The sequence below is a fragment of the Liolophura sinensis genome, chromosome 8 (genome assembly GCF_032854445.1).
Source record: "Liolophura sinensis isolate JHLJ2023 chromosome 8, CUHK_Ljap_v2, whole genome shotgun sequence".
NCBI lineage: Eukaryota > Metazoa > Mollusca > Polyplacophora > Chitonida > Chitonidae > Liolophura > Liolophura sinensis.
This window is the reverse complement of record NC_088302.1, coordinates 21,616,875-21,638,108: the sequence shown is the minus strand read 5'-3', so window position 1 is coordinate 21,638,108 and position 21,234 is coordinate 21,616,875. Positions and strand designations below refer to the sequence as shown.

The window sequence follows — 21,234 nt, the reverse complement described above, 5'->3', positions numbered from 1 at the left end:
TGAAACTGTTTCTAGTGGCACTAAATCTACTAGTGCTACAAGAATTGCTTACCAAAATTTTATAATACAAGGCCAAAGTTAAAAATGAACTTGAGATCTTGGTATTTCCACAGATATATTTGGCCATCATCGCCGTCCTGATGTGGAAGAATAAATCTTGTCAGAATGTTGAATCGGATATGAAGTTATCAATTTCAGAGTAATTTTGACCTCCTGTTAAGAATTGTTTACTTTCATAAATATTATATGGGAAAACAGTACTGCCTTGAGTGAGCCAACAAACCAAAACATTTTATCAAGTCTTGTGCATGGAGTCACAATTCTGATGTTGGTTGAGCCTGTTTTTATCTGGAATCTGTTAAACTGTTCATTTTCTATGTTTTGTACATGGAGTCTGTTCCGTTGTTCAATGAAATTTGATTTATACTTGCCAGCATGTTTATCCAGGTATGCATAGTTGCACTCCGAATAAATGCAGGTATTTGTTTGATGTAGAATAACGGCCTTAAAGCGTGCCTCCCGACTAAGGGGCCTCTTCATAGGAGTCAGTGATACAAGATAAGGTTTGTGCCTGACAAACGAATGCTTCCTGTGTAAACAAACTTGGTTGTGATGATGGCAACAGTGAACTTGAAAGAGCCTCATTTGACAGGGTGTAAAAAGAAAAGCTTATCTGTTCTCGTCACATATGTTTAACCTATCTATTTGAGATGATTATTTGATTTAAACACGTGTTGGGGGAGCTGTCTTCATTATCATTCACAAAAGGACTATTTGTATTCTGTTCTCTGTACAACTACAACACCTCAGCATGCTTTTTTGCAACAACAGGATATAAAATGTCCTCAGCATATAGTATTTGATAAATTAGACCTTGTCAACAAGGTCTTGTGTGAGCTGGAAGCAGGTCACGTGAAGGTGTTTATTCTTCTTGTAAGACACGTGTTATTTTAACTGTTATACTATCCGTATTATCTGTAGTTAGTTCTGGACTGTTTTGATACATTGTTTTAATATATTCTGTTATTCTATGCAAACATATATTACATAATGCTAGGGTTTTATATGTTAACAAATGTACAGGTAAGCTACATGTATGCTTTGCCCTGTATGGATGTTAAAACTGTTGTGTGTTCATACAAAAGCTGTGTGAAGGTGCTTTATGCTAAAACAGTGGGGAACTTTGATATGTTTCAGGGTAAGTACTGGTATTAAAATGTTATGGTAACTGAATGAAAACATTTTATTTCGTTTTCAAGTCACCACTACTGCCTTGCCCGTACTAATACATGGCCAATGTTCTGAAAGTTTGCAGAGGCCTCCGTGGCTGAGGGGGGTTAGCACGCCAGCATGGCACAATGACCCAAGAGCCTCCCACCAGTGTACAAGTCTAGCTCATGCTGGCGTCCTCTCAAGTCCTGCATTGGAAGGTCTAGCAGTAACCTGTGGATAGTCATGGGTTTCCCCCAGGCTCTGCCCAGTTTCCTCCAACCAAAATGCTGACCACCGTCGTGTAAGTGGAATGTTCTGGAGTATGGCGTAAAACACCAATCAAATAAATAAATTCTGGAATTTTGCCATAATGAATTAGACCGGTAAATCAGCCTGCAGTTTAAGCCTTATACACTGTACCTACACAAAACTCCAAACTCAAAATCCCACTCTTAGATTGTGGAACAAAAACATGTCAGAAATGCACTGTCTAAAGAAATGGTGCAGTGCTAAGAAATATGTTGATGTTTATGCTGGTGATATATTCTTCTTGATTACCTTGGCTTAAAACACAAATCCATCAATCAATTGAAAAGGTAAGTTTTTTTCTGAACACGAACACTTACAAATAAAGATTGCACAGAGGAGAGTCTTTATTTCTTCAACAATTCCAGTGTTTGATAGTGTTTCATGTATTTTGTCATTTTTGAGAAAACAGTTTCAACGCTTTGAAGAAAGATTATTTAGCGTGGTGATGTGAATGACTACATTGTAGATTTCAGATGAGTGGTGATAAATCCGTGAATCATTTCAGTGCCAAAGACGTGTTAGACTTCGGATGGATTGCAAGAAAACTACATAACCCTTAAGTTCACAACCTTTTCACACGTGAAAGAGCAACTTTCAGTGCAATTTAAGCACATTTTTAATTTGATTTAGAAGACAAAACTACATTGTTTGGATTGGCCAATTCAAGAGCTTTTGGAATATTGCTTTCAGAGTATGCTTTAATAAGCACCTTACAGTCATGTGAAAAGGTTGAAGAACTACATTTTATTGTTAGAGTTCAATGTCACAATTATGGTTTTTCCTAAAAGCCAAAATTTGCCGAGCAATTGTGAAGTCCATCAGAGTTTTAATTTACCGGTTCTCGCTGTAGAAAACTCCTGTAAATTTTGACTTGATGTTATTTATTTATGTAGCATGAACAATTATATAGATATTTGTGCAATAATTTACTGGACAGATCGAGTTTTATTAAATGTTTGTTAATCTCAATATTTAGTTAATAATTGTAAGAGGCTTGCCATAAGGCATCATTTTACTATGGCCATGGTATTAAGGTTTGCTATAATTACATGTATGGTCTTAGGGTTGTTACATTACCTTTTTATGGTGAAAGTTCAAATGATGTGTTCATTTTAAGTATCTGTTGTCATCTGATGTTGTACATTTTTTGAAACATTTTGGCATACAGGAACTATTTCCATGCTGATAGTATCCCAATGCTGTAATTTAAGTCCCCATTAGTTAATTTTTAGACCCAATGCCTACATTAAAATTAACTTTAATAAACTTTAATTGTAACTTGTTAAAGATAGATCGACGTAATACATCGTATTTATACACATTAATTTAAATAAAAATGACCAAAGTCATACACGGACAGATGTGAAAAAATGCTGGTGACATTGTATCATTTTTAATATACAGTCCAGTTCTGTTTATTATAAGCAATGTTTCTGAAATTATTACATATAACATCCACAGGTTCTAGTATTTATACACATTTAGATGCATGTGCTATAGATCTTTCTGTTGCTGTGGTATCCGGAGGTTTATGATGTAAGTAATACTGGAGTTTATTAAATATTTGTGTGGCATCTCGTCACGTGTTGTCGATAGGCCAGAGGTATTTTATAATCTATATTGCTTATTCTGCAATGTACACACAGTGGTCCGATGTCCTTCCTTATTGTTTTTACTGACTGTCATCCTGGCTATTGAAATGTATTTACATTTTACGATATTTAGATCTGATTTGCTCTCACGTTTCTGTGTTACATGTGCCTGTAACCATGTATTTAACATGAATTTAGTGTCAATAATCTATATGTCCCCATGTAGGCCTAAAAGTTTGGGGCAATTTAGACGCTTTTGAAAAATACGTACAGGCTTTGAAGAGAGCATTAGGTGGGTGTTACTTTACAACCTCATAACCATCAGCCAAAAAAAACCCACTGCCTTTGAGAATATACCAAATATGAAATTCAGGAAATAATTTCATAACTTCGTATTCATTGATTTTGACAGTAAAGGTGTTAGCAGTTAAAATGTATTTGAAGGTAACATTTAAGAGGGCCCATAATTATCAAACCATAAATCTTAAGACTTAAGTCAAAAATTTAAACATATCTACAGTTAAAAGATTTTGCTCTAGGAAGTCTGATTCTTCTCTTCAGAACAGTGTCCCAGCCATCATTTGAGTTTCTTTCGGCTCTGACTTTTCCAATAATTGCAATCCATGACTTAAACGGTAAGTTCCTTGATAAATACAAGCCCTGAATATTAACCCAGTGATTGTAGATGTTTATCTGGTCTTCATGCTGACAATGTTCATATACCTTGTATGTTTTGTGTTCTTCACATGGACATCAAAAATAACATAAACACAATCTTTACCTTGTTGAATTTACAAAATTTTTATATCCAAATATTGAACATATTTTTTATGACATTTGATGTCTGTGCCAATGCTTTTCATGTACCAGACCATGTTTATCTGAAGAGTGGACATGACCTACTTGTACATTGTATATCTTGTTACTCAGTAAATAAATGCTTTTTGGGACATTTTTCTAGCAGTTGGTTTTGTTATCCATGACAGCATACTGACAACATACTTTTTTTTTAATGAGTGGACTCCAAAGGTATTCAATCCTAACCTCGGACATGAATGTTCTTGACTCATGAATGTGGAGTTTGACTTCATACTTGAAGTGCCAAAGTGCTGCCGCCACTGAAGTATCATGCCGAAGACACCAGTCACCCCACCCAGTCACATTATACTGATACCAGACCAACCAGTCCTGTTTCCTTGCTTTTACTTTTCAGTCCTGAGCAGGAAGTGAGGAAGCAACAAGTACTATTTATAAAGTCTTTGGAGTGACCCAACCCTGGTTTGATCCCAGGCCTCTGGACTTCAAGGCAAACTATCTAACCATTAGGCCCCCGAAGCATTCGAGTGTTCTGGGAACTTTGGTGGCAATAAGCAGCTGACATGCCCAGCACCATCGAAGTGGTCTTACATGAAGTTCTCTGCTCTGCCAATGTCACTTGGTGGATCATCACGTCAGAAAGTTTTGTCAGTTAATTGACAATGGATAGTGGTTTACGCCAGCTGGCACCCCAGTTTCCTCCACCCATAAGCCTGAAATATTCTGGAGTAAACATTGAACATCAGTCACTCATTATCCTGAAGCCTCCCATTGTTCTCTAAACATCACAATGAGACGATTAAGGGTTTTATCAAAAATCAGAACCTCTATACTGCTTCGGTTGCCAAACGGTTAAAGCATCCGCCAGCAGGTTGGGTCATAGCAAGACTTTGAAAATGGTATTTGTTGCTGCCTTACTTGTCCCTCAGCACTAAGCGGTTAGAGCAAGGAAACAGAACTACTTGGTCCAGTGTCAGTATGTGACTGGGTGGGGTGTCATTTGTGGTGTCTTCGGCATGACATTTCAGTGGAGGTACCATTTCAGCAGCATGGACTCTACCGCAAAAAGACGCAGTATAAGTACACACACCTATTTACTCCTCGTCAAATGACTGAAAAGTTGTTAAGTCTAACGCTAAACCAGAGCACACATACATACATGTACTTAACCATCTAACCCAAGAACCGTTCTAAATAGTTTATTCATTTATTTATTTCACTGATGTTTTACGTCATAAATATTTCATTTGATACATGATGACTGTCAGGTTTATCAAATGTAATCATCACATACCTTACAAACAGTGAAACCTCTTGACATTGGACTGCAAATGGCTTTTGACTGACGTTACACAGTTTTGCTCATATTTTATTTCTAGGGTTCACTTTACACAATGGGCGGGTCACATGTCAATATTCTACACCAATAACATAAATCGAATCTTAAAATTGTTCTCCGTCCCTGGGAAAGTCTGCCAGCGACGTGCTGATGGTCAAGGGTTTTCCACGGGCTCTGCCGGTTTTCCTCCCGCCATAATGCTTGCCGCCATCGTATAAGTGAAATATTCTAGAGTACGGTGTAAAACACCAATCAAATAAATAAATAAAATTGTTCTACCTAGGAAGAAACCAGAAAAATCTTAGGAACTGATCATGTTGAAGCACTATACTGATTGAGCAAAGGGAGACGACTGTTTGTGAAGCATATCGATAAAACCATTTTTATTAAGCATTTTCTGAATTTAACTTCTTAAAATTAATCACATTTCACAGAGTTCAGCTTTAAAGGAAACTGAAAATCAGAATTACAGTGATTATAAAGTTACTTAACTTGGTTATATCTCATGTATTATACATAAAACAGTAAATTCACACAAATTGTTTCATCAGACGGTTTCATGAAATGTATTTAGTGTTAAGTAGCCATTAGCTAAATGCACTTTGAACATCAACAACATATTTTGTCTTGGTAGTTTAGGGCTTACTTAACTGAGTGCACATGAAACCAGCTCATATAAATATTTAGTATTTTCTGCTTCTGAGCAAGCTACTGTTCGTGAACAAAGTTCAAGTCGGTGAACAATGTTCCAAAACCATAAAGGTGAATGTCATTTTACACGTTTTTTTTTTTGCGATTTGTGGATTTAAAAAAAATCATCATCAGCAGATCAGTAAGATACAGGGTGAGGAATTAGCATTATAAATTTTTGATGTTTGCAGATTTAAGTACATGTAACTACCAACTGCTTTAATGGCTGAGACAGACACAGCTAGTTTGTAGATGACCCAGCTGATGATAAAGCAACCAATGGGCTAATGAATATACTGGCAGGTTGCAGTATTCCTATCATGTTTACCTAATAAATACAAAAATGATGAACAATAAACAATGCCATCAATAAAATAGGACTTAGGCCTACATAGTTTTATAGGTACTTCACAAAGCTTATGTTGTGCACATCATAATAAAAGGGATTAGATGATTTCACAGGTTGTCCACAAATTTCATGTCAACAATAAAATCACAAATTTTAACAGAAAAGAAACTCAGATAAAATACTTCCTTGACTATAATATGTCTACATACAGACATTATACATGAATTAATATATTCTAATTTTTTTTCCTTGTAATTGGAAGAGATATTTTGGGGGCTTCAACTATACAAGGGTTTTATAGTAACTGTCTCTCATTACCCACACCCCACCCCAGTCTAGCCTACAACATGTTTGATTGACAGGTGATCTAACCCATATTTGAGAATCCATCATTTACATGACAGTGTTCTGGTCTACGGGAAAAGAAAAGCATTGCACTGTGCCAGGTACCTGAAATCCCTGAACACCAATAGGTGAGCCGGTGTTGAGTGGTGGACATAAAATACAAAATGACAATTTGCATTTTCAGTTTTTGCTTACTGTAAATCTCATTATCCATATACTTCTAAAATGATTTGCTTGTGTCACTATAGATGCGGGCTTCGTAAAACTATGAAAATTAGTTCTCTACAACCCATAGCTCTGTCAGAATGTTTCAAAATATTGGTTTGCAGAGGCAGTTGAAAAGCTTGAAGAATTAGGGTATATCTGTTTTAAGTTCTTATTAACAATATCTGAGAAAAAAAAAACACACACACTAATGCGTCCCTCAGTTTGATGCACACACACAAACACACCTTCTGTTGTCTAGACTTGCTGACCAGCCACTGATCGCCCCACTCATCACAATTTATTTCTTCAAGAGCAAATATCAGTTCACAATCATCAATGAGGCCCAAATTTGACTAACCAGCCCATGTTAAAAGACGTGTCCAAAATTTGACTAACCAGCCCATGTTAAAAGATACAATGTCAAGCTTTGATGGACAGAGTGAGCCAAAGACCTGCTTGATTCAGCTCACGATAAAGGCATATTTCATGTGCATTCACATCCAAGTCATTACCTAGACATGACAAGACATGGGATCACATTTACCAGTTACTACACAATTCTACTGTTCACAACGAAGACTTAAAATAAACACAACTAAATTCAAACTTCATTATGCTCAGAACAACACAAGGGTAGCAGCCTGTGCAATTAGTCACCTCTGCTTTATGATAAAATGAGATAGTACCTAAGCATAAAACAATAACCTTTATTATATATTTTAATTTTCAGCAATGAATCATCTTTTCCAGAAGTGTATCAGGAAGCATTTTTAGTTGTAGCCATCATTAAAGCAACAGTGGGCCTTCGTGGCTTGGTTGGTTAGCGCGCTAGCGCAGCGTAATCACCCAGGAGCCTCTCACCAATGCGGTCGCTGTGAGTTCAAGTCCAGCTCATGCTGGCTTCATCTCCAGCTGTAAGTAAGAAGGTCTTCCAGCAACCTGCGGGTGGTCGTGGGTTTCCTCTGGGCTCTGCCCGGTTTCTGCCCACCATAATGCTGGCCCCCGTCGTATAAGTGAAATATTCTTGAGTACGGCATAAAACACCAATCAAATAAATAAATAAATAAATCAAAGCAACAGTAGTTAATATCCTTTTTTCACAAAGTTCAATGTTCTCCTGTACCAAGTTCAACATTGTCAGAAAGCCTGCCTTAAAGGAGAAGAAAATTTAAATATCAAACAAAAAAGAGTATGCATTTCCTGGCATGTGCATGCCATAAAAAAATTTTTTAATATGTTTCTCAAGTTGATAAATTATAAATAAATTCAGAGCCAAAATCTGCTGTGGGCGACTCCATTTTGCCTAAGAACTAGTCCTGAAGTCTTGGGTGTTAGGAGGAGAATTTCTGCGGAAACCACAGAAGTGCAGTTCGTACATTTCCGGTAGAACTCTTCTTTCCGCTTGACGATCGCGAAACCGGAATCTTGGATGTAGGTTCCATGTTTACACGAATAAGCCGGCAGTTTTAACGACTCTCATTGGCTGAGAAGCAACACATCCCCAGCATAAATTACAGGTTATTAAAGATGGAGGACACGAAAATTTATGCCAGCTTCGCCGTTTTCAGGCTTTACGTGTATGGCGAGAAAAAAATCCCAAAATTACGCAGCAGGCACCACCAGATGTGCTCTTTTCAGCCAAAAGTGCCATTTTTTAAATTTTCTTCTCCTTTAACGTTCTGCACATGAGGAGAACTAAGTTGAACTTGTGGATGAGATAAAGTGATGACTTGAGAGGTTACAAGTTGTTTTCTAGGTCAACAGGGTGTGGTCAGGAGAATCCTACTCGATCTCTGGGTATTAATCGTAACTCAGACCCGTGCTTCAGGAAAACATTTCCTGCAAGACAAAACATTCGGAGCCACCTTAACAAACAATTCTCATTTTAACCTTAAGTAAAAATTAAACACTTCATTATAAGGCTTTGTTTTAGGACCCAAAAGTTCAAGCTAAGAGAGACATTTCTTAACACAACAGATACTTAATATCTATATTTATAGTTCCCAAGTTTAAGGCAGAAAATAGCAATTGTCACCCGACTGCAATCTACTAGGCCATAATTAAAAACATGTTTCAGTATGGCATCTCCATACAGACCAAAACAGAGACCTATTAGGTCTTTAAAATGATTCTTTTTTATTCATGTCAATTTATTTATAATCCTTGTTTTTTAGTGTTTTTTGTTTTATTAGCGTAAATAAAAGACAAATGAAATCCATACCAACCGACACTACACGTGTGTATTTATTCACCACAAGGGGTCGGTTATGCCCAACAAAGAATTTTTAAGGATCGTCTTTTAGAATGCCAATGTGGTTCATATAACAGCACACTTCCGGACAGGACTTAAATCACACAACTCACCTGCATTTTGAGCTGGGTTAATTCCTATACCATCATTAGTTATTATAGCACTTGTTGCTGGGGGAACTTTGAACTGTAACATGAAAATCGTGGAGTTCTTATAGTCAGCCTTTGAGAACAAGAAGTCATAATTACTGATTAGAAGACATTTAATATTTCCTACATGTCTGTAAGTAACCTTTCATAAAAAAATAAAATTTTCTCTAATAAAACTTCCCAATAATATATTAAACAATTCAAAGAAGATTACCAGAATCCATCTTAAAATCAGTTTTGATTAACCATACCTTAAATACTTAGCAAATTAGCCCACAGACATGGTGAATGTTTCAGCAAATTACAGGCATGTTGGTTGATCTATACAGGTTATTATGTAATTCCTTTGAAAGGTCCCTACATAAACAATACATTTTATTCTTCAAAATATAATGAAATTTTTTTCTCCCCAAATAGCATCAAAGGTTGTTCTTTATTGGTGGAATTTGTTGAGGATTTAAAGTAAGTTAATCTGTCACATGCCATCAGTTCTCATACTCTCAACCATCTACTGTCCAACCAATAAACCCAATCAGCATTTCAGGAGTCTCACAAGTTCATTCAAGACTGGACAATACAGGGTGGAGAGTCACGCATCTAAAAGATACATCTCAGGATCAAATACATTTATGTTAGCTACTTTAGTTCAATTTGGCTGATACTCAGTAATAAGCTTGTTCTGTTACCGCCTTTCTTTTACACACTAGATCTCATGCAATTAAGAAATCATATATTTAATGATCACTTACTTCCTCTGCTGCAAATTTCAAGACAGCTGTGAAAGGTGTTTGTTCTGGAACACTCAGACTGGAAAGGGAGAAAAAGGTAAGATTATTCATTTCCGTTTACCAGACAGATCATCAACATAAACAATGGCCTCAATACATAAACAGTAGCTTTTGGACGGGTTTCTGAGTACATTTTAGATTAACTGCCTGCGCATAGCGAATATCCACATCTGGTTAGGAAACATATTAGAAATGCCTGGTAAGTGGAAAGGTCTTCCAGCAACCTGCGGATGGTCGAGGGTTTCCCCCGGGCTCTGCCCGGTTTCTTCCCACCATAATGCTGGCCCCCGTCGTATAAGTGAAATATTCCTGAGTACGGCGTAAAACACCAATCAAATAAATAAATAAAAAAATAAGAAATTGCTTAGAATGGACCCCATCATGTAATTTGACTGAAACAGAATTGGGGTCACTTCTGGGGGTGGTAAAGTGTTACTGTTTTGGTCACGTGGCAGTGGATAATTGTTCAATGTTGCTGGTATATTATTATAATATACTGTTGTTTACGTGGTCATTACCGGTACAAAAAGTACACGTTGTTGTTGTCATCGACGATTAGCGAACTGTCAAATTCTTTCTGTAACTTACACTTTGTACGGAAGTTTAGGATCCGAAGTCAGCGTAATCTTGAAAGTTACTTTCGACCTGAAACCACAAGAACAAAATCAGTGTCTATTTGGCCGTCAAATTTAAATATAAACGGTGAAATATGGTTTGACAAATTCAGCAGACTTACATGTTGACGGCTGTTTGGCTGTGCCCACGTTACCGGATGTGGAGAGCGCAGCGCCATCTCGCGGAGACTCCGCGCATAGGTACCGCCCCTTTCATGTCCAACATCGTTGATATGGGAGAAGGACAGGTGGGGTATATATTGGCTCAGGTGACTTAGACAAGACAGATGGGGACAATATGACGTTCACATCTGGACTCTGTCTATTCTTGCTCTGTTGTTTGGTGCCCACGCTGAGTGTTAAAGAAAAATCCACCGATCACCGACTGATTTACCAAAGCGAGGACATAATTAAACAACAAGATGCTGAGGAGGCCAAGTTGAAGAACGTATCAGCATTAGGTAAGCTACAAGTGACTTAACAGACCCACATGGTCATGCGTTAAGTTTGATATATAAAAAAAGGCTTAATAACAAATGTGCAAAGTCGAAGGGGATTTTATTGTTACATCTTGCATGGAATGTATATATCAATTAATCGCCGCTATACATAGTGCTAATGTTTCTTTTAATTGTTTGCTTCTGATCAATATGAATTATACACAGTTCATTACACCAGGTGTAACAATACTTTCATTATTAAATAGGGTATTAGTTGAGCTGGATTTAATATTAATAGATAGATTGATTTTTTTTTTCTTAAAATTATTATTTTATTCGCTATTAATTGTTTATTGGATATGTATTTATATAGATTTTATTTAATGAACAGTGAAAATTAATATTTTAACAATTAGTAATGGTCGTGAATGGGATAGCGGTGTTAATCAAAACATATGTCACACCCTGTATTAAAATTTAAAATGTTATAAAATAGCCATGTCATTTTATTTAAAACTGAAATAGGCCTACATTAATTAACCAGGTAGAAGTAAGAATTATGTGTGTATACCTAACAGAAGTTTAAAACCCAGCTATTATCTCGTTCTTTCCAGTCTCAAACCGCGCCTCGACACGTATTTAAAGCGTGCGTGCGTTAGCAAGATACGACAAGTGCGTTTTAAACTAGATGTATGTACGGATGCAAACAGACCCATTTAGGAAATGGCTTAAATAGGCGGTGATTGAAACAATGTCATGCCAGATGACGTTCCGACAGGCGAATGACACGAAGCGGTACTATCAGTCGTACGCTGATAAAACATGGTGGATTGTGTGGGAAAGAAAAGGCCATGGACGGCTTGTGCCGTCGGTGCGATTGTCGGGTGCAGGCGAGTACAGCCGAGCGCTGGCCTCCACTGCAACTGGCCGGTCGGGGACTTCCCGACCTGGAGGCCGTGAGCCGTCGCTGCTCCTCATCAAACAGACGTGCTCTCGCTAAACAGATTAACATTTTGTAGGATAGGCATTTCGACCAGCCCCTTATATGTTAACTGGTAATTAAGCTGTAACATTGATGTAATATAATCGCAGGTACAGGACCCTATATGTAGGTGCATGGTAGCTATCAATATATTCGTGTATAAGCCAATTCTTAATTATCATTTCTGACCATTGACCCTCGTTCACGGAGGATGAAAATTGTCGTGAACACGCTGTGTGTAAACTTGCCTTTGCAACGGAAAGACGTTTACCTTTCTTTACACATACATATTATGCATATGTGGGCTTACACGTATAGCGTGAGTTCAAGTCCAGCTCATACTAGCTTCCTCCCCGGTCGTATACGTGGGAAGGTTTTCCAGGAAACCTCTGCATGGTCGTGGATTCCCCTGCGCTCTGTCTGGTTTTCTCCCATCATAATGTTGGTCGCCGTCGTGTATAATTGACATACTCTTGAGTTCGGTGTAAAACTTCATACAGTCAAATACATGAAATAAATGTATATAGCTATTGGACATTTTCAAAATGTTCAAACCCAGCCAGTGCGGCCTTGGTACGCGGTCGTGTATACATTGTAACACTCATTGATGAAGATGTCTTCCGTCAGTGTATCGTGGGCATATCTTCACACGGGAGAAAAGTTCACCAGTAACTTCCCAAGGGTCGGCGGTTTAAGTGCATGTAAATATTTCAAAGCATGCATTTATTTTTCCTATATATGTGCTGTTATAGTAGTCTAGAGGTGATTAATATAAATTTCCTTGTGATAAATATTAACAAAAAGTTCGTTTTAAACTATTCACAATAATTTTAAACACTATATATAGTTCAATTTATTTAATTAATGTCGATCTGCTAAATTCGATCTATATAGTGAAACTTCTAATTGTGCTGGTGAACTGTTTCAGCTCCACTTTGGCCGAAATGCATTGTCTAAATTAAATCAGAGATATACTCATGCTTTTAATTATGCTGACCAGGCAGACAACAACTTAATGGAGGCGCGAGTTCAAATTCATCTTTCGCTGAATACAGTCGATTTGACGGTTCCTATAGCGCCCAATATAACACAATGGTTTTCGTCAACTCTCACGGTGACTTATTGTCGCATATATCGTGCAAAATGTCTCGTCATTTTAGCATCAAATCCATATTGGCCTAAATAGAATACTCGTATAGCTCTCTGCCTATGACAACGTATAATAGTTTATAAATCTCTGCATCTATAAAATATATAGATACATGTATAGTGTATATATTTCTCTTGACAATTACAGTACATGTTTATAAAAATAAAAAAAGAAACAGCACTTAAATGTCATCCTATATGTCGTATTTCACCATCCAGTTGTGCCTTGCGCGTATAAGATATGCCAGGTCCTCAGTTCATATTCTGGTGTTAACGGGTGTATAAGGTGACAGGTGGATGACATTGATGTGACAATATTAGTAGTTATAATCTGCTGATGTTCATTTAACTGTTTGTTATGAAGTCGGTACAAGTCGGTGCCGGATCGCATGTGCCTGCCCACACGGGCTGACTGTTTACCGATTCTACACCCCATAGCAAAAAGGTTAAACTAGGTTTAATGGTAAATACATAAAATAGTATGCCGACAGCTCCGCCTGTGTTTTTCCTGCGCTGCGAGCGTGAAAAGCCGTGTTGATAATGACATCCGCGCGCAAGGAGAAGGTCCACGATAGTCCTGTCGCCCTGCCCAGTACGGCCGTCTCGGCCCAGGGGAGTGTCCCTCACTGGGTACCTGGCGCGGCTTCACCCCATTGTTACACACGTCTCCCCGTGCCCCTGTGTCCCGCTCTGTCCCCCTCACCCTCTAACCGCAGAGCACATGGCCATACAACCATTAAACCAGCACTGAATATTGACACGGCTTAATCGCTCCCGTCGATTGTCCGTTCCTTCCCCGCGCGTACCTTTCATGTGCCCGGGTTTCCCTCATTCATTCACAAACTGTGCTCTTGCCGTCTTCTTCCTGCCAGGCATTGTTTGTTTGTCAAATGCTAACATGTGTATACATATCACCTCTTTGTGACAGCACAGCGTGTTTTGTGTTCAGCACGCCTTTCATCCGGCTCACATACAATTACTGGTCCGGTTACCTATATCTATGCTATACCAAAAAAAGAAATTGAAAGTTTCGGCTCTCTAACTGTGTAGTTATATTGTCAAATAAAATTTATTAAACCATATCTGACTTGGATTTAATTAAATGTATATCGTAACCAAGGTATTTTTTGGCTCACATCTTGATTTCCCTGAGAGAGACGTGAGGTGTTTAACGTTTTCTCGGCGGTCCCATGCAAAATAATCCCTATGAATATTTATAATGCAGCCTCCCTGGAAAGCAAAGGGTAAAACACAGAACTGGCAACAGACCCAGTTACAGTCATGATACAACACCCCCAAAATTAATCTGTTAATTTCAACAGAAAGTCAGTTATCTGAGTGATGCTAGAATGAATTCTGATACCGCAGCAGATTGCTTTGTTAAAAAATGTAACACTCATATTCCATTTATTCAACATAAAGATTCTATTAGACTGACAGGGTATTATGTGGAATATGACAGAATATTGTGTTATAATAACAGGATGCATTCTACAACTGTAATTCTGTTAATTTTAACAGATGAAGTTTTTGAGTGCATGAATTATATGGATCGTTTGTATAAATAAAGGGAAAATGCCAAAATCACTGAGTTTTTCAAGTCTTAAGTAAGACCAAATAATGCAGATTTCCGGTTTGTTTATACGGCTCGGACCATGACATCCCATCACATAATATATCTTAAGGCATTCAAGGAAAGAGATTGTTTGACATCGTTCTGTCGTCATATAAGGAACGAAAAACAGGCCTCATTTTATATATACATGCAGTTCTATCATCAACCGTAACACGTTAACAGAAAAGACAGCACATAATTTAGCCTGAATTATTTCGGAAGAAGGATGAAAACAGACCTTAACGTTCACAGGTTGCCAATTTGTTTTGACGTTTTTGATAAATCAACTTTTAATTGTGAATTCTTACGAGGCCTTGAGATACGCCATGTTAGAGAAACCGTGTGAGTGAGTGAGTGCTTGGGGTTTAACGTCGTACTCAACAATTTTTCAGTCATATGACGACGAAGGAATCCTTAGTGTGCATGTACGTGTAATGTGCCTCCTTGTTTCAGGACGGATTTCCACCGCTCTTTCATTTAATGCTGCTTCACTGAGACGACTTACCGAAGGCAAGTAAGCCGCCCCGCCCCGAGCCATTCTACTGATACGGGTCAACCAATCCCCTTGCACTATCCCCTTCATGCTGAACGACAAGCGAGGAATGTACAACTTCTTTTAAAAATCTTAGGTGTGACTCGATCAAGGATTGATCCTAGATCTACCGGTTCCGAAGCGGACGCTCTACCAACTGTGCTATCCGGGCCGGGTCCCGGAAACATGAAGTGGCTTCACTCGTACCCCCACGCTCAGATATGGCTAAAAGGCAAACGAGGGTTCGGATGACGTCGAAAACGGATGCCTTTTTGGGGTTATATGAATAAATCGCGTCTGATTTGTTAAAATTTACAAAATTTTGTTGTGAACTCAAATGCCGCAGCAGAATCCGCAGAAGCAAAACGAATTTGAACCAGTGATCTCACTTGGCAGATCAAGAGGCTAATGGACCTCGGACTGACATCTTTTAATAATTCAGCGAATCGTCTGTTTATATATAATTCCCGATTGTAATCGTTCTCATTCCAGGCTCTCCAAAAGATTCAGCGGACAGCAGTTCGAAAAAATTTCAAAGTGAGAATGCGATAGAATATTTACCAAAATCAGAAAAAGTGCGATGTTCGGGGAGGCTAACCATGGCAAACTGACTGAGACCGGTAAGTTACAACAACACTTTTTAAAGCCTTTGTTATAAACCCGAACCCGGGTTTGATCCCGTGTCTCCTACTTCGAGGCGGATGCTCCAACCATTAGACAACCGAAGGGGTCATTACAGAATATTGTATATTGGGCATGTGCAAAATGTTGAAGAAAGGAACAAGAAACAAAGTATCCCCCTATTTGGGGAGGGGGGGGGGGGGGTGGTAATACTAAGCGGTAAGAGAACAAGCCAAAGCAGTACCAAGGTACAAATGTAAACGGATTAAAACAAGAATACAGGAACATGATTCAAAGTACGCCGTTCCAAATCAAGAGCAGAATACAAAAGGTTGTGTAAAATCAGGAACAGGATGCAAAAGGTTGTGTAAATCAGGAACAGAATCAGGAACAGGATACAAAAGGTTATGTAAGTCAGGAACAGGATGCAAAAGGTTGTGTGAATCAGAAACAGGATGCAAAAGGCTGTGTGAATCAGGAACAGGATGCAAAAGATTGTGTGAATCAGGAACAGTATGCAAAAGGTTGTGTAAATCAGGAATAGGATGCAAAAGGTTGTGTAAATCAGGAACAGGATGCAAAAGGCTTTGTAAATCAGGAACAGGATACAAAAGGTTGTTAAAAACAAGACTAGGATACAACACATTGTTCACAACAGGATACAGGTACATTGTTCATATTGTTTCAAACGGTATCAGGGTGTAAAAGTTTACTGTTTAAAAAGGAAACAGGACACAAAGATACAATGTTCAAAAAGGAATATGGGACAAATGTACCTTTTGTTCAAAACTGGAACAGGATGCAAAGATACAATGTTTAAAACAGTATCCAGAATACAAAAATAGAATGTTTGAAACAGAAACAGGCAAAGCTGCCTAAACAACAGGAAAATGATACTTTTCAAGGCAGAAAGAGGATGTAGAGGAATACTATTTAAAAAACAAGAAGAGGGATATACAGATACAATGTTAAAAATAAGAGTAATAATTTATTTATTTATTTGATTAGTGTTTTACGTCGTACTCAAGAATATTTCACTTATACGACGGCGGCCAGCATTATGATGAGAGGAAACCGGGCAGAGCCCGGGGAAAACATACGACCATCCGCAGTTTGCTGGCAGGACCTTCCCACTTACGGCCGGAAAGAAAGCCAGCATGATAAGAGTAACAAGAATAAGGTATAAAAATTAGCAGCTTAAAACGTGAAACAAGAAGGTACATTGTTTTAAACTGGAACAAGATACGAAGTAACAGTGTTTAAAATGGGGAAGATTATACAAAAGTACAGATGGTTAGTGCAGATAATACAGAATGTTGTAACACTGTTAATAAATGGAAAATTGTTCAAATAACTTTCTGTTCAAGGGGGCTTTGTTCAGTATACCGATATGGGAATAGAGTGTGCATTGTTCAAAAGGTTGTTAAAGTTTAAATCACGTACTATGTAACTTTGACCATTGTCGTTACTGAATTGGTGGGTGGGGGCAGGAGTGAAGGTTGTGAGTATGGTGTTATGTTTTCACTTTGGCGGTTTCCATGTTGTAGTTGTTGTCCAGCTACCGGAAGGTTGCCGGAGATCTGTTCATTACCGAAGAGGACCGGAAAGTGCCGAGGACGCATGCCGCGCTATTTCTTTAATGTAAAGACAAAAGAGTGTGAGCGGTTTATATACGGTGGCTGTGATGGGAACGACAACAGATTTTGACAATCGAAGACTGTGATAATACCTGTCATATCCATCCCACATTGTGAGTACGATGGAAAGACGCTAAGTGCGTTACATGGTGTTGTGATTTGTACTATTAAATCAGTTGTCTCCCCTGATCGAATGCGTGAGCGTCTAGTCATGGATCTTGGTGGCGGAACTACGATTTGAAACAAGCATAATTGGCAAGGTAGTCAAATATGAAATCGCGGGGTAAATGATTGGCACGCTTACCAGTGACGTCACGGCATGCTTGCAATGCTATACGTTACTGGTTATACAGTGAGTGAATAGGTTGTGTATGCAGATTGCCATACAGGGCCTAGTCGTGTAGGTTTTAAACATAGACCTGATTTTTAAATTGATAACTTTAATACTCATATAATCATAGTCGTACAAAAAGCGTACTCACAGAATATAAGTGTGAAACACTTACAAATGGCTTGTGCCCATTTTTTAAATATATATAATTCTTTGTCATTTCTCCGTTTTTAATTTCAGCCCATTCCCAGCCTTGCATTTATTAATTGTTTTCAAATTCATGCAAAACGCATTTGATTCTAAAACAAATATAGCACCAGTATGATATTTTCTAAAACAAATACGTTTGTGTATGGCGTAATATTAATCTCTACAAAATGAGATGTTTTTGTCTCTTATCACAGGCAAATGAAGACAAAAGTGCTAACTTATATTACGATTTACCCTGAAAAAAAAGCAACACATGCAGAAACAATGCATCTCTGATCTGTAAATTCTATAAATATGCTCCTTTGATCTGTAAATACTTTATTTGTATATTTTAAGGTGTATAAAATTTACATAAATGTATTTTGTTAATAAATATCAAACATGATTTTTTATAAGTCTGACTGAGAAAATACCTTTGTTTGTTTGCTCATGAGTTCATGAAGCCAACTTGACGTGGTAACCGTTTCTGTGAAATTAAGGTGTCCAAATACTTTACGATGGACTTGCAGGACCGAACAGGACACTTCAGATTATTGCGTATTTTGGACGAGCGCATGTCTTTTAACAACATAATGAACTAAGTGATAAAATTTACTCAAGTGAAATTACTTAACTAAAGGTATATCATCAGGTACGTATATACTTTTCAGTTGGGTTTGAAAAAATTACAATGCTTTCTTGAAATAGTTCCAGATTTATTTATTCATTTATACCATACGCCGCACTCAAGAATATTTCACTTATAAGACGGCGGTAAGCATGGCGGCGGAAAGAAAACGGACAAAACCCTTAGGAAACCCATGACCATCCACATGTTGTTGGAAGACCTACCCAAGCACGTACGACTGGAGGGCAACATGAGCTAGACTTGAACTCACAGCGATCACATTGGTGAGAGGCTCCAGGGTCATTGTGCTGCGCTTGCAATGGGGCTTTAATATGTGAAAATTCGACGCAAAAAAGGATAAGTGGACTTTTGAAACTACTTCGGTTTACGGGTGCGTCGAGTTTGGGTGGTTGAAACATGGCACAAATAGAATACCATACAATAAAGATATAGCCCGGGAGGTCATTAACCTGTATTATCCTGCACGTACATGGAGATCTGTAGGTTTTTACGCGCCTGTTATGCGTCAGACCTGCATGTAGGCCCGTTATAATATGTGTGTGTGAATACTGATGTATCACAGAGTAAACAAAACGAAAAAAAGTGAAAGTGAAACTTCATTGTTTATATTGATACATGTACATACTTTACTTACACTAACAAGTCCTGAACCGTTCTGTCTAGATAACAAATGCATCGTCTGTAGCTTCGTCATTAGAAAAACATGAACCAGATGTGAACAAGGCTGTTAACCATCGAGGGCATCTCATTGCGACTTCCACAAAGGGTTCAGCGTTACCCACACAAGTGTGCCGGGCATCCGTTCATGTCGTTGTGTCAAGAAGGGAATTAAGTTCAGCCTAATTCAAATCCACGCGAAGGGCAGTCAGGAGCAATCTTTCCGCCAGTGTTATCGGGATTTCCACAAGGGTTCGGTATTGCTGAGTTCCACGATCAAAAGGCATTAATATATATATATATATATATATATATATATATATATATATATATATATATATATATATATATATATATATATATATATATATATATATTCCTGCACATTCCTGCACAGTTCATCATGATTTCCATTCCATTCAGAAGGGCTAATAACACAACCCGAATCCGTGAGAAATGAGAATCCAGATCATTACGGTGTCTCGACGGGTTCGATATACATCATTCAGATTCTTGTGAAGGGCTTTAAAGGGTAACCTTTCTGCTCATAACCTTAGCGCGATTTCCTAAAGGAAGATCCGTTCGAAGGGAATTATTGGTAACCTTTTTATGTAAATAAATCATGAGACAAGAATCAACAGAAAATGTGCAGATGATTCTTCCCTCTTTTTTGTATTTCATTCACCAAACTAATTCGTACTGTATTGTCTAGTTATACGTCACGTCAAAGAATCACTAAGAAACCATATTTAATAGTTTTGGGTATAAAAGAGATTACTTGAAGCGTATAAATGAAAGTAGATCAGCTGTATGCTGACCAAAACTCTTAGGCTCTGTAGAAATGATGTTCATGAAAGCGGACAAATTCCAGTTTTGAAGAACAAAGACAGCTAATTTGTCCATTTCTTATTTTACCAAAAATAGCATTCTGTACCTAGCTTGAATGCCTAATGAAAATGGGTAAACTTGCCTGGACGATGTACACTGCAGAGGTGGAAAAGTTTCATTGTCGCATAATTTTTTGTTCATGACCACACTAACTATGCCATAATGCATGTAAAGAACGCGAGACTACAAACGTTAATTTTGCAACCATTCAATGGCTACATGTATATTATGTACGAATAAACCACGACGTTAAACCCCAAGCAAACATACATACATGCTTACACACATACATGCATGCATACACACATATATGCATGCATACGCATACACATGCATGCATACACACATACATCCATGCTTACATGCATGCATGCATGCATCCATCCATCCATCCATCCATCCATCCATCCATCCATACATACATACATACATACATCCATACATCCATACATACATACATACATCCATCCATCCATACATACATACATCCATCCATCCATCCATACATACATACATACATACATACATACATACATACATACTAATAAACGTATTGTTTCTGTTGTGAATGACCGCGTACCGTGCGTGTATTTGACTCTGACATATCTACGTATACCATTGATGGAGGGAGGTTTCCGTCGGGCTCGGCCCGGTTTTCTCCCAACATAATTCTGGTCGCCGTCGTACAAGTGAAATATTCTCGAGTACGGCGTAAATCACCAATCAAATAAATAAATAAATAAATAAATAAATACATTTCCCTCGCAATGGTGACTTGGGTCAGTTCTTGACCCACTTTTGCTCTCTGGCAAGTCACGTGTACTACATTGCCAGTCTTCTCATAAACCGTCATGACAAAGGCAGCAATCCAAAACAGCGTGTA

The 21,234-nt window shown here is 38.0% G+C and overlaps 1 protein-coding gene and 1 long non-coding RNA gene across 2 annotated transcripts; one reads left to right on the top strand and one right to left on the bottom strand.

Moving 5' to 3' along the window:
• Window positions 1-8,432: 8,432 nt before the first annotated feature.
• On the bottom strand, window positions 8,433-10,827 carry LOC135472881 (ubiquitin-fold modifier 1). Its single transcript, XM_064752589.1, has 5 exons — window positions 10,784-10,827; window positions 10,636-10,692; window positions 10,009-10,066; window positions 9,224-9,296; window positions 8,433-8,698 (listed from the first exon to the last, which is right to left on the bottom strand). Coding segments are annotated over exons 1-5 (258 nt in total). The 5' UTR covers window positions 10,786-10,827; the 3' UTR covers window positions 8,433-8,630.
• Window positions 10,828-10,901: 74 nt separating this feature from the next.
• On the top strand, window positions 10,902-17,565 carry LOC135472882 (uncharacterized). Its single transcript, XR_010444563.1, has 3 exons — window positions 10,902-11,122; window positions 15,872-15,999; window positions 17,548-17,565. It is a non-coding gene; the product is annotated as an uncharacterized LOC135472882 (long non-coding RNA).
• The last annotated feature ends 3,669 nt before the right edge of the window (window positions 17,566-21,234 follow it).